General features: G+C 41.7%; 1 protein-coding gene across 1 annotated transcript in view; it reads left to right on the top strand.

Annotated features, from left to right (window-relative positions):
- The window catches only part of EPAS1 (endothelial PAS domain protein 1), a 38,143-nt gene that overhangs the window by 11,130 nt on the left and 14,091 nt on the right, over positions 1-12,922 (top strand). Inside the window, exons 2-7 of the mRNA XM_009320920.1 lie at positions 1,517-1,668; positions 2,647-2,731; positions 3,061-3,123; positions 3,228-3,346; positions 3,445-3,647; positions 12,454-12,560. Coding sequence (XP_009319195.1) covers positions 1,517-1,668; positions 2,647-2,731; positions 3,061-3,123; positions 3,228-3,346; positions 3,445-3,647; positions 12,454-12,560 — 729 coding nt within the window. The remainder of the gene's footprint in view (positions 1-1,516; positions 1,669-2,646; positions 2,732-3,060; positions 3,124-3,227; positions 3,347-3,444; positions 3,648-12,453; positions 12,561-12,922) is intronic.

The raw sequence follows: 12,922 nt of genomic DNA, 5'->3' as shown, positions 1-12,922 counted from the left end.
CTGCCGAGAAGGACTTGGGGGTACTGGTGGATGAAAAGCTGGACATGAGCCAGCAATGTGCGCTCGCAGCCCAGAAGGCCAATCGTACCCTGGGCTGCATCCAAAGAAGCGTGGCCAGCAGGTGGAGGGAGGGGATTCTGCCCCTCTACTCTGCTCTGGTGAAGACCCCACCTGGAGTCCTGCGTCCAGCTCTGGAGCCCTCAGCATAAGAAAGACACAGACCTGTTGGAGCAGGCCCAGAAGAGGGCCACGAAAATGGTCAGGGGGATGGAGCACCTCTCCTATGAAGAAAGGCTGAGAGAGTTGGGGTTGTTGAGCCTAGAGAAGAGAAGGTTTCGGGGAGACCTTATTGCAGCCTATCAGTACTTAAAGGGGGCTTAGAAAACAGGGGGGGGCAAACTTTTTAGCAGGGCCTGTTGCGACAGGACAAGGGGAAATGGCTTTAAAGTAAAGGGGGGTAGATTGAGACTAGATAGAAGGAAGAAATTTTTTACGCTGAGGGTGGTGAAGCACTGGAAGAGGTTGCCCAGAGAGGTGGTGGATGCCCCATCCCTGGAAACATTCGAGGTCAGGTTGGACAGGGCTCTGAGCAACCTGATTTAGTTGAAGATGTCCCTGCCCCTGGCAGGGGGGTTGGACTAGATGACCTTTAAAGGTCCCTTTCAACCCAAACCATTCTATGATTCTGTGATTCTATGAGATGCACTGCGTTCATGAATCTATATAGGCAAACAAGGGGATGTATGTAGAGTCTGAGGCTCTTCTTGTGGGACAGGAGGAGTGTAGGTGGGTGACGAAGCTTGTCAGAGTTTGGCTGAGTGGTACATAGGGAATTTTGACATCTGCAGATGAAAAAGCAGGTATTGGTGGGATGGATCTGTGTTTTTCCCAGGAATACTGAGGTTTGTGGGATGAGAGAGAGATTCCCCTGAAAGGGCTTCAAGGAAGTGTTTTTTTCTTTTTTTTTCTACTAAAGGTAGTGTTAACAGACCTCTCCATACCGAGTGGAGAGGTCTGTTTAGGCACGCTTCATAGGAAAAGTATTCAAACGTCTTAGAAAACTTGACCTGATGGAAATGTTTTTTCTTAGGTGTTTGTTAGGAATGCACAAATTTACTTACCTTCTGTAAGATTTGCCCTATACTTTGTGCCTGTTAGGAGATATAAAGGTTGCACATGGCCAAAAGAATGTGCACAAAGATGCACTTCAGTGTCTGGGTATATAGGCGTTATGTACTGAAAACACGTCTTGCAGAAACACTCTAAAGGTGAATAGAGGGTCTGTTGCATTTGTCAAAAAGTTTAGAAAAATATCTTTCTAGTGATAAGGACATCCCTTTCATACACTGTGCAGACAGCTTTCTTCTCAAGGAAGGCCCCACCGGGAGGGGTTTGTGGAAAGGAAATTCTAACAGCGGAAAAATATTTTGTTGCCTTGTAACTGGATGTGCGTGCGTTGAAAAAGGCTGGCTAGGGTGCTGAAGGCTTTAGATGCTTTTTTTTCTTTTTTTCTCAGTATGTGCTGACAACGAGAATGAACTAGAGGCAGACCAGCAGATGGACAACCTGTACCTGAAAGCTTTGGAGGGATTTATTGCCGTGGTGACACAGGATGGAGACATGATCTTTTTGTCAGAGAATGTCAACAAATACATGGGTCTTACCCAGGTAACTTGTTCCCTAACACTTTCCTGTCTTTGTAATACAATTCCTAGAAACGAGTCCAATGCCTAAATGCAGAAAAACAGCTGCGTGTCACTGCAAAAAGGACTGAAAATAAAATTTCTTATTTCTCAGGCAGGTACCCTGAACACCAGACAACAGTGTGGTGTTTTTTCCTTCTCCCTATCAAAGTTGTAGTGTCTTTGGTGACTGTAGACTTGCCTTCCTAGATATTACCGTGGAGAGAATGGGCATTTATTCAACTTGTGCCTTAGACTAAGGGACAGAGGGGAGAGAACTGCTCTTTCAGGTCACCCCCTGTTCTGCTTTGTTGCTTGGGGTTTTTTCTCCTTCTGTGTTGAAAATAACTAGTGGTGCTGACTGTAACCGCACCGTGTAAATCCAAAGAGAGAATTGTTCTGGGGAGAAAATGAGAAATAGTGCATAGGATAAACAAAAGATTTGTGTCTGTGAGCATCACTGGATCTCAGCAAACAGAGCACGTGGTTTAGGGAGACTAGAAAAGTGGGTGCAGCTTTTGTGGTGGGAAGGCTGTTCTCCTGATTCCCAGTCTGCATCCTCTCACACCTGGACTGGGATGTTGTTAAAGACAGCCATAAATCTTCAGAGGATTGTGGCTGGATATATGTGCTCTTTAGTGCAGACTCTCGTGAGTCACCAATTTGATGTGGTTGTGGAGTCAAGGTAAACAGGTTAAATTCAGGACACAGCACAAATTATTGATGAAGGAGACTGAGTTAAACCTACTCTGACCCACTGCACACCACTGACCAGACCATGGTCAAATTTGGCATATTTGATTCCTCTTAATTCCTCTCTGAAAAATCCTGGAAATGAGCCTGAAGCTGCTGTTGATGCACTTAGTTCTAGTGACCAGTTTCATCTGAATAGGTGGTATTTAAAAACAGATAAATGCTATTAGTTGCTTTTATTTGGCTAAATAGAGTTCTTACTTCTGCACAGGTGGAATTAACTGGACACAGCATTTTTGACTTCACTCATCCATGTGACCACGAAGAAATTAGAGAGAATCTGAGTCTGAAAAATGGTAATAATGAAAATAGAAAAGAGTCACTGTTTGCTTTTTAAATAACCAAATGAAGTAATTGGCTGGCAGTAGAGATCTGTTAGTCATGGTAAAGGGAATTTTCATTCCTAGAGTAATCATTAACTGTTATTCAATACTTTGCAGATTTGTTTTGTTTTGCCAAATATTGCTTATGTATGATAGCACTAAGAACTGTTTGTTTAGTGTTTTCTTTTCATCAAGTTAAGACAGGCGTAATGTTTTCACTTGCACGCTTTGCAAAGATTTATGTGCTGCAAGCTAAAACATAGGTTTAAATGCACAAAGTCCTATTTAAGTTCCACTTGAAGTTTTAGGTCTGAGCTCTACAAACTGCTCTTCAATGGTCCATGCATCTTTGATGGTCTCTGCAGGTAAATTATGAGAATTAGTCTTTCTATTGAATCCTTCATGCTTACAAGTAGACGAAATCAAGAAGCAAAACTTAGAAAACTCATTTGCCATTTTCTTTATACAGGTCCAGGCTTTGGAAAGAAAAACAAAGAAATGTCAACTGAGCGTGACTTCTTCATGAGGATGAAATGCACCGTTACCAACAGAGGCAGAACTGTTAACCTCAAGTCTGCCACATGGAAGGTACCATATTTGAGCCATAATAAGTGTTTTTTTATTTTAAAAGACATTTTGGCATGTAGAGAAAGTACATTCTGTTTCTCACTCAAAAATCATTTCAGGTTTTGCACTGCACTGGACAAGTTAAAGTGTATAACACTTGCCCTCCTCACACTCTGTGTGGGTATAAAGAGCCTCTTCTCACCTGCCTTATAATAATGTGTGAGCCTATTCAGCATCCTTCAAACATCGATATCCCCCTGGACAGCAAGACGTTCCTGAGTCGCCATAGCATGGACATGAAGTTTACCTACTGTGATGACAGGTAAACACTGATTTTTCCTTTCCATGGGTGTTTCTATCTTCTTGAACAAAACAAGCAGTCCTTCCAAATGTCCTCCGGTGTGGACCTGGTAAGCAAGGACTAGAAGAAAGTACAGTCTGTTACCAAGACAGCTATTCGATGGCTCGCTTAATCCATTTCAGATCTCAATTTAGGCAAAATTATACGCCTGCTGTATTTCCTCCTCCTGGTCGGTGAGGAATTCAAGTTCACTGGCAGAAGATGAGGCAACTTAGAGCCATAAGCATTAGCTTCTTGGGTTTTAGCAAACTGAAGAGTACACAGGATTTCTGTTCTCATTTTTTAGAGAACGTCTCAAACAACATGCCTTACGGACCTTAGTCAAGGACTGTCTTATGGTTGGTTTGGCCCAGGATGCTGTTATCGGTTAGCTGGAAAGTACTTTATGCTCTAGATTAACTAAGAATTGCTAAGGCATCCAGAGCATCTGCCGCTCGAAATGGGGTTGCAACCTCTTGCTCAATGAAAAGCAAACAACCTTTGCTGGTTATCTATCTGCTCCTTTTAGTGGCGAAATGAAGGGGAGGTGAAGATCGTGGGTCAAACAAGGGGCTGTGTCCTCCATTCTCCACATTTCCCTCTTGAGTAGAAAAATGGAGATCTCCTTCGTCTCTGCCTGCCTGATTTCCCCTGGGATCTCTATGGCATTTCATACCATCTACCTCTTCTCCCTGTCTACATATTGTGGTAACCATCTTCCCTGCCTGTGAGTGAGCCAGAGATCCCTTCCCATGAAGTGTCCTCCTGTTCCCCGTTTCCCCAAAAAGTCCTGTCTGTACTACTGTGGGTTTGGTGTTTGTTTTGGGTTTTTTTAATTTATGAGATTATCCCTGAATTTAATATGAAGTTTTCTGTCTAATGAAACTGATCTCCTGAAATTCAGATATGCTAGCAACTGCTGAGGTCTGTAGGGTTGTCAGTGAGATTATATGTGTGCTCGCATCTTACGCAAAAACTCATGGGACTGAGATCTGGGTTATTTTTTTCATCCTTCAAAGGTTTTTTAAAACTTGTTCTAAGCAAGATTATTATTTTAAACAATGTGATGAAGCAACTGTATAAACTAGCAGTGTTAGCAGCTGTGGATGAAAGCAAGATTACAAGTGTGAAACTTGTGACTGACCTTCTTCTGGCCTCTCTGAGAATTTAGCAGCAAGTATGCTGTAACTAGAAATGTCCTCTGATGTAACCACAATAAAACAGATTACTTTTTTTTTTCCTTGTTAATACTTTCAGGATGAAAATATTGAGATATCAATAGGATTTTGCTGCTGGGGTGGGAAGCAACAATACAGTAGTGACTCATTATTAAAAGCAATGTACCTCTGAATTACTGGGGCCATTCAGTGGCAGGCTAGAGGAGAGTAACAGAGGATTTTGCTGTATTGCAGCATTCACATGTTTCTGCCAGACTTGATGCATAAGGAATTATAAATGAGAATTGGAGGGGCTGATACTATCCCATTAAAGATACACGTGCTTATTTTAAAAAGAATGAAATATTATGCCGTGTCTTAAATAGTGGGAGTTAATTTACAGGGCAAACTTTTCACATGGCAATGAAATACAACAGCTTCCTCTGGAGGATTTAACTTGTAAGGAATTTCAGAGATTTCTCTTTAAAACCAGACAACAAAACAGCACGTCTTTTACTAGATAGTTTTGGTTGGATGTTTCTTTCATGTTTTGTTGAGATGATAAAGCTGTAAAAAGCCAGCCAGGCCAGAGAAGGACAAGACCTCGCTCACCTTTCAGGTTCTTCCCAGCAGATCCTCCTGGCTCTCGCTTCCCTCCCAGAGGGATGTTGATTTCTCTCCAACAGGCGACACATCACTAGACACATAAAAATGCAAAACACTCAGCTGTTCCTATCAAATTTGTTGCTGCTAGACAAATTGTATTGAAGGAGCAGCTTATGCCAGGAATGTAAATCCAGGCTGAGGAGCCGGGGAGGAAAAGCAGCATGTGCCAGTCAGATGCCTAAACCCTTTTCAACCTACTCTGGCCTTTCTGCAGTGAAGCAGCAGGGCTGACACAGCTCATTTCTCCGAAAGAGATTGTGTCTTTCCAGTGCAGGGCTGATATCATTGAGGGCAGCGTGCCTCCTCTAGCAGGCTTCTGCAGCGATCTGAGTATCCCCTTTGCAGTTCATCTGGTGTGGACTGGTCTGCTTCCAGGGAGCATTAAGTTTTTATTTTTGAAACATTCAGTTAGAGAAACTCCAGGATTTCCGAGGAAGTACCTTAATGAATGGCAGCCATGGTGGACCTTAATAATGGAAGCATCCACCTTCAGCGTGAAGCTCAAGTGGGTACAAAAGAGAGTTGCCCTTGTACATGTAGCTGAAATTTATCCTTGCGGAAAATGAGGATCACATTTGTCATCTCCTTAGGAAAGCTCAAAGTCTCTGTCTGTGACAAAGCAACACGTAAAATATAGGCTGGCTACCTTTCAACACTTTGTAACAAAAACTAGTTGGCTGACATGAAGTGCCTTGATTCTTTTGGCTTTTCCTCAGAAGGGTACACAACAGATGTGATATGAAGCAGGAAAAGAGTGGCCTTCCCTCATTTAAAATGTGTGAGACACTAGCTTGTATATTTTGCCTTTCAAAAATAATTTATATATGTGGGCCTATGACTTGCCAGTGGTTAGGTGGGATATATTTGTATTCTTAAAACAGCTTTTGCAAGGGGATGAGCCTGTAAAGAAAGGTTTGTAAGATATAAATATTAAAAATAGGTTGTTCTGTTAAATGCCTGCTTCAGCCGTTCCTGGAGAGCGCTTTAAAAATGTTCCCTTGCTCCACTTATCTTGGCTAAGTGGTTTACAGGAAGGTTTATTTTAGCTGTAATATGGAAATGCTGATCAGTGGTACAATTCAATAATCCAAATGAGGATTTAGTTCAGCTGCACAATGCTTTTGTGTCAGGGAAGATCTCCAGTTGAGGGTGTGTTAGTCAGAAAAAAAGGCCAGCCTTTGTACAAAGGCCATTTTGTTACCTTGGTGGCATAGCTGATGCTCAACGTATCTTCCTGTGCAGGGCCACAGGGGCTATGGGTACATAGAAATAGCGGCAATATGTTCCTGTGGCAAAAAAAAAATTCCATAAAAGTGAAAACTCTATCTGAATTTGATAGGAAATACTGAAACTACTTCAGGTGCCCCAGCACATGCAGTCTCAGCCTTTTTGTTTTATGCATAACAAAAGAAAACCATACACTGTGTTTTGGAGGGAACCAGGGTTTTGAAAGCAGGGAGGGTAACGTGGCATTGTAGGCGGCGTTAGCTTTTCACCTTCATACCTGTGACCTCCCTGGGGTGCTGGGGAGGGGAGGGGGAAGCGCTTTTTGCCTGTCATTGCTGTGGGCAGCATACATGAGAGGAGAGAAGGCTAAGGAAACAAATCTATTCTGCACGGGGCGAGATACGCAGGCGGTGGCTCCAGAGGCTGCGTCACAAACCAGTTCCCTGGCACCAGCATGCTGAAAAGCATATGTTCTCCATTACTTTGAAGGCATGGCTTGCTTTGGGGAATTGTATGTTCCTGGTTACAAGAAACCCAATTAGTTCTAGTCTTTTTTACTTGATTGGAACATTTTAATGGAAGAGTTGAAGAAGAAAAAGGAGCGATGGAGGATGTATGGTCATTCAGAATAGGATGGTGCAGGAAGATGCAATGCCAACAGTGTTGGTCCCGGTTAGGTTTCTTCTAATGTGTGAGTGTACATGTGGGATCCAGGCTGTGTCTGACTGAGAGGAAACTGAGTTGTATTTTGCTTCCAGTTACATCCCTGTAAAACAGAAATATACAGGCACAGGACCTCATATGAGGGTTTAAGTCAATTTGCCATTTGACTTGTATTTGGGAAATATTTTTAAATTAGGTGAGAATGCAAATAAGCATTTGAAAGGACCCCCTGTCCCTCCATCCCTGCTCAGGGGAAAATTCATCGTGGAGACAACAGTGAAGTGATCATACCTGAAGCCAAAGATCCACATTTGGCAAAACAGGCTTTTGGTATATGCCATATTTAAGAAAAAACGTGACCAACTTCTTTTGTTAATAATAAAATGTTGATTTAGATGGACCAAATGAGTAGGACAAGATAGAGTCCAGGTGAAGTTTTTAATGTACCCATCTAGGTTTTTTGCCTAGCAGGGCAGGTACACCTGACCAGGCCAGCCATCCCTCTAAGGAGTGGACAGGGGTCCCAGGATTCTGCATTTTACTTTTTTTGTTGGCCTGGGTTAGAGTAGAAGAAGCCATGAATATTTTCAAGAGGAAATGTGGGTACTTGGCAGGACTGCCATGCTACTCTGCTGCCTGCTCTAGCAGTCTGGCAGAGTGCTTTACCCCAGGCATAGTGGCTGTGTTGGGCTTTATTTTCTTTCTTTCTTTCTTTCTTTCTTTTTAACTCATTCTGCTTTAAGTATAACTTTGTTTGTTTGTTCCCGTCAAGACCAATTTAACTTCAATAACTTGGTAACTGTTTGAATACAGAAAGACTTTGTTAAGAGATCCACACCCTCACACACACAGTCCACAGAGGGCCCAACGAATATACACCCAGCTCTTTTTTTAAGAGCAGTAAACATTACAGCAGTCTTTTGCAAAGAGCCTCACTTCTCAGTCCTGACAGTTCTTACTATTTTAAGTCAAGAAATGGTATACAATAAAAAACTTTGTGCTCCTATAAAGAGACAGAAAAGCACAATTTTAAGAAAAACCAAAACACTTGAAATAGCTCATCTCTTGGGAGATACAGCCTTTGAAGCAGTAAGCTTTGTTTGCTTTGCCATGTCTCGAAGAGATAAAGTAGGGCAAAGTTGTACAAATCTAGAAATAGGATTCAGATTGCTTGTTTCTCCTCCATTGTGTACCCTAAGCACAAAACTTTGCCTTTACTCATATCCCAAGAAATGGGTATATTAAGAGAAACTGAAGTCGTGTTCAAAAAGCATTTAAGTAGCGGTAGTTGGGACAGATCCACTACTGTGGAGGGCTACTGCCCACCTCTTTACTGTGTTTTCTGAGATTTTGACCTCGGTACATCATGGTGACAAGTTTAGGTCAGAAAACTGAAGTGCCAGTCTGGCAAAATTAAGATTCCCCCAAAGGTATTTATGTTTTCAGAAACGAGTGGTTAACGGGAGAATAAACAGCCTCTCAGCCCACCTGTCGTCTTCAACAAAAATTACTGTTATCCTTCTAATTAGCACTGATTTAGCTTTTACAAATGCAAAGGAAACACAAAGCCTACCATGGTAGGAATGCCATCCAAAACCACCATACAGTTTGTTTTCCAATTTTGTCATTCCACAGCTTGCACAAAGAGCAATTTTCTGTCTGGTGTCTAAGTAAAAGTAGAAGTCTTGTGTTCTGGACTCAGGTTTTGTAAATGACCCTTTGGTCCCACAGGACATACACATTTCTGTGACTCTCTTAGTTATGTACTCCTCCTCATAGCTCCGTAGCATGCTTTTTCCTTTGCACTTAGTCCTCTGTGTATTCACTTGGCATTTTGTATTGCTAAGAGGCTCCTGTGGAAAGCACGCGGAGTTTGGAGGGTGCACCTCACTGGCGAACCTCAAAGCGATGCTCAAGTGAGGTCAGTGCAGAGACCTTTGCTGAAGCACTCGCTGCCTTCTGGCCCAGGTGCTGTTCGGGCTGTCAGCTGCGACCAGTCTTCTTCCACGAACGTCTCAGGAGAGTCATGGGACGGGTGTGATGGAGACAGGGATGTCCGCCCGCCTCGGCCCTGGTGCGTAATGCGGCATGGAACTGGCTCATCTGATTTCCAGCCCTGCGCTGCCTGCAGCCCGCGAGCTTTTTTTTTTAAGCTTTTCAGAGTCAGCAGCACCAGAGGAGGAATAAAGGAGGGTGTGATCTGCCAATTCATGCACCCAAAAACGATACTGCTAACAATTCTTGGAGAGAAGGTGTTTGTTGTAAAATAGTGGTATTTAAAAATGTATCTAGGAAACATGTCAGCCAGTTTTTGGGATGGGAGAAAGAAACATTCTATAATTTTTTAAAAAATAACTTAACTCCCAGGCGTGTTTAAAGAGAAATGTAATGCATCTGAATAGTGGTAACAGATTAACAGATCCGTTAAGAAGGGCATAAAGGCTGTTTAGCCTTTTTTTTTTTTTAAGTAACTATTTTAAAACAATTACTCTTGTTTAGTATTTCACTGTAACCAGGCGTGGGTTTAGAATTTGTCCAATGTTGTGGAGTTTGTGGGTAATTCTTTGATATCTTATTTTTATCTTTCTGTATACTTTCTAGTTGTTGTAGTAAAAAGGTATCAACCCACCACTTGCTATCTTTCATCCAAGATTACATCAGATCTAATTCAATTTGACATTGTCACAGCAGGATCGCACCACAAGTCATTTTGTGCCATGGAATGACAAGAAGAGTAATTTTATAGTGAGGACGCTCATTATGAACTGATCAGTGAGGAGCAATTTGAGAGAGGAATTACAGGATTGGAATAGACAATTTGGCATAGAGATTGCGATTCCTGTATGATAAGACTTAAGAGTCTCTCACCTGCTGTAACGCAGATTTTTTGCTTGCTATCTCAGTTCCACTGTTGACACCCACGAAGGCTGTAACATGGCTTTGGATTTGCATTGGTGCTGCTGGGTACATGATGATGCTTTTTTTTTTTTTCCATTATCTTTATTTCCTTTTCCTTCTCCCCGCTCAGCCCCCATTTGGCTCTCAGCTCCCAATGACAGGATTAAGAGTAAATCCTCAACTTCCTGAATTTTAAAAGCTTTGCCCTTGTGATGAGCTCCAAATTAACCGGGATGGTTTTATGATACTATGCCATTATATAACGAAAGGCCATATTTTCTGTTTTTAAAGATTGAATATTTACACTGGTCCTGGCAAAAGCCTCTGGCCACTTACACAAATGTGTCCCAGCTGACTGCGTAAAGGCAAACAGTAATTGTATTTTGGGAGCCTTACTTTTATTAGGGCTCCTTCTGTATTTGTTGTTTTCTCCTGATGGTTCAGCTCTGATGACCAACTTGTTATGAGAACCTCTGCTTTTGTTAAAAAAGAAAAAGCAATTGTGGTTTCAGAGAAAAGTTACAGATTTGACTGGGGTGCAGTTTAAAAGTTCAGAAGCTTGTCAGTGAAAAGAGTCAAAAAAGCAACTCTTTGAAACCTGATTTGAGAATTTCCCCTTTGTCGGTCTAACTGTAAGCGTAAATAAAACTGCAAACATAAACAGAAGAGTAAGTCTTCAGGGGAACCCAATAAAACCAACTACAGTCTTTGCTCAACTAAACCATTATAAATCCAAGTTCGTTCCATGGAAATCAGGACAGAGAGTAGTTTTCAGAGTGACAAAACCAAGGTGTCCCGGGGGTATGAGCTATGCAGTTCTGTGGAGGCGAGAGAAAAGCTGACTCAATGCCTTGGCGTTCAAACCATACACAAAATAGCTCCATCTTATGTGTCTTCCTTGCTGGAGGGGGATCTGGGAGATGAATGCCATGCTCTTGCTCTGTTTGTTTTACAGTATTTACATGTCTGTCTTGTAAAGACATGCTTGTGTCTGAAGGGCTGGGCCAAGGCTGTCCTTCAGGGAGCACACAAACCTGAGGATGTCTCTCTTAAAAGTAGCAACGCCACTAATCAAATGTGGTGGTGGCAGATAAAGCCTTTCCAAGGGAGTTAGTTACAAGGCATAAAACTTGGGAACTGCCATTGATGGAGTGATGTGCCGCAAGATGTGACCATTCCTTGCAAACCTCCTGGCTTTTCAAAGTTTATGACAGCTTAGCAGTCAGTTTGTAGTTGTTTCTGCTACTGCTCTCTGCTACGTTACAGGTTGTTATTGCAGTTTAAAAGCTAGGAAAAGGCATCCAAGAGTGTTGTTGACTTGGAAAACAGTAATGTTTCCTTATTTTCCCAGAAGATAGGATATCTTTGCTTTTGAATTATTTTTTTACTAACCATATTTCCTGTAAAGTTGTGTGTGATGGTATTTTGAATTGAATTTAGGAAAAAAGAACCCTTTTGCTCCACCCCCTCATTAGAGAAAATCATCTGCACAGTTTGATGACCTATTTTCATTTATTCAGGAACTTGTGAGAAATCCTGCCTTGCCTGAGTGCTCAGAAAGGCTCTGAAAAAAGTCTAGTTTTTGAGATCATAGCTTTCTTTGTGTAAAATCCTACTTAGTTTGTGGATTAGTCACCCAAGTAACTAATCCATGTGCTAAAGTTCTCGTATAATTGAGAAACACTAAGTAGAAGAACTGATTTATTTTTTTTTTATTTGAACTGCCCTTAATTTCTCACCTTGCATTTTTATTAATAATGCAATACCCAAAGTAGTGATTTAACCCTTTTATGTATGTTTTTTAAACATACTGGGAGTTTCTGCATGTAGTGGACAGCTTGAGAACTTTGTCAGGAATGGTTTTCCAGTTGAGACCTTCTGTAAGAGATACTGTGCAATCGGCCTGCGAAAATTTGCAACACACGTAAAGACATCCCTACGAATTTTTATTCCAGTAGTAGTAAAAGGCAGTCTATTCTGAACATGGAAATATTTCAGAATGTGATCAGAAGTCCTCTACTGTGGAGGACTCCTAATGTGTTCGGAAGTTCAGAATTTCTCATATTGTGGTTTTAATTCTGTTAGTCTAAGGACTAGAGCTGATAGCTGCCCTGCATGTGTAAGCATAAGGCTAAGGTGACCAGAATTTTAAATATTTGTTTTTTTTCTTAACCAAGAATAACAGAGTTAATTGGATACCATCCAGAGGAGCTGCTGGGCCGCTCGGTGTACGAGTTCTATCATGCCTTGGACTCGGAGAGTATGACCAAGAGTCACCAGAACTGTAAGTCACATTCTTATTTTTCTTCATAGTTTGCACATAAAGCACAGCTTGCAGGTACCTCAATAAGTAGTTGAAAATACAAATGCACCTTTTGTGCAGATATTCTCTGAGAACAGTATTTATGCTTTGCAAGAAAGCTTACAGGTTACCGTGCTTGTCTAGCTGAAACCTGCTGCTGATCTTTCTAGAGGGTCTGATTTTTGCCATAATTAAAACTAAACTTGGATGGTAGAGAGGAGAATCGCTGTCTCTCTAAGGGATAATACAAGAATCAGTTGAAAATTTGAAAAGCTGAGTTAGGCAGTACCAGGCTGGTGAGAAATGTGTTTATTTGGTGGTATTACCCTTCTGGTGTGCCATTG

This window comes from Pygoscelis adeliae, unplaced genomic scaffold (genome assembly GCF_000699105.1).
Source record: "Pygoscelis adeliae isolate BGI_AS28 unplaced genomic scaffold, ASM69910v1 Scaffold233, whole genome shotgun sequence".
Classification (NCBI taxonomy): domain Eukaryota; kingdom Metazoa; phylum Chordata; class Aves; order Sphenisciformes; family Spheniscidae; genus Pygoscelis; species Pygoscelis adeliae.
This window is presented reverse-complemented; position numbering and strand designations above follow the sequence as displayed.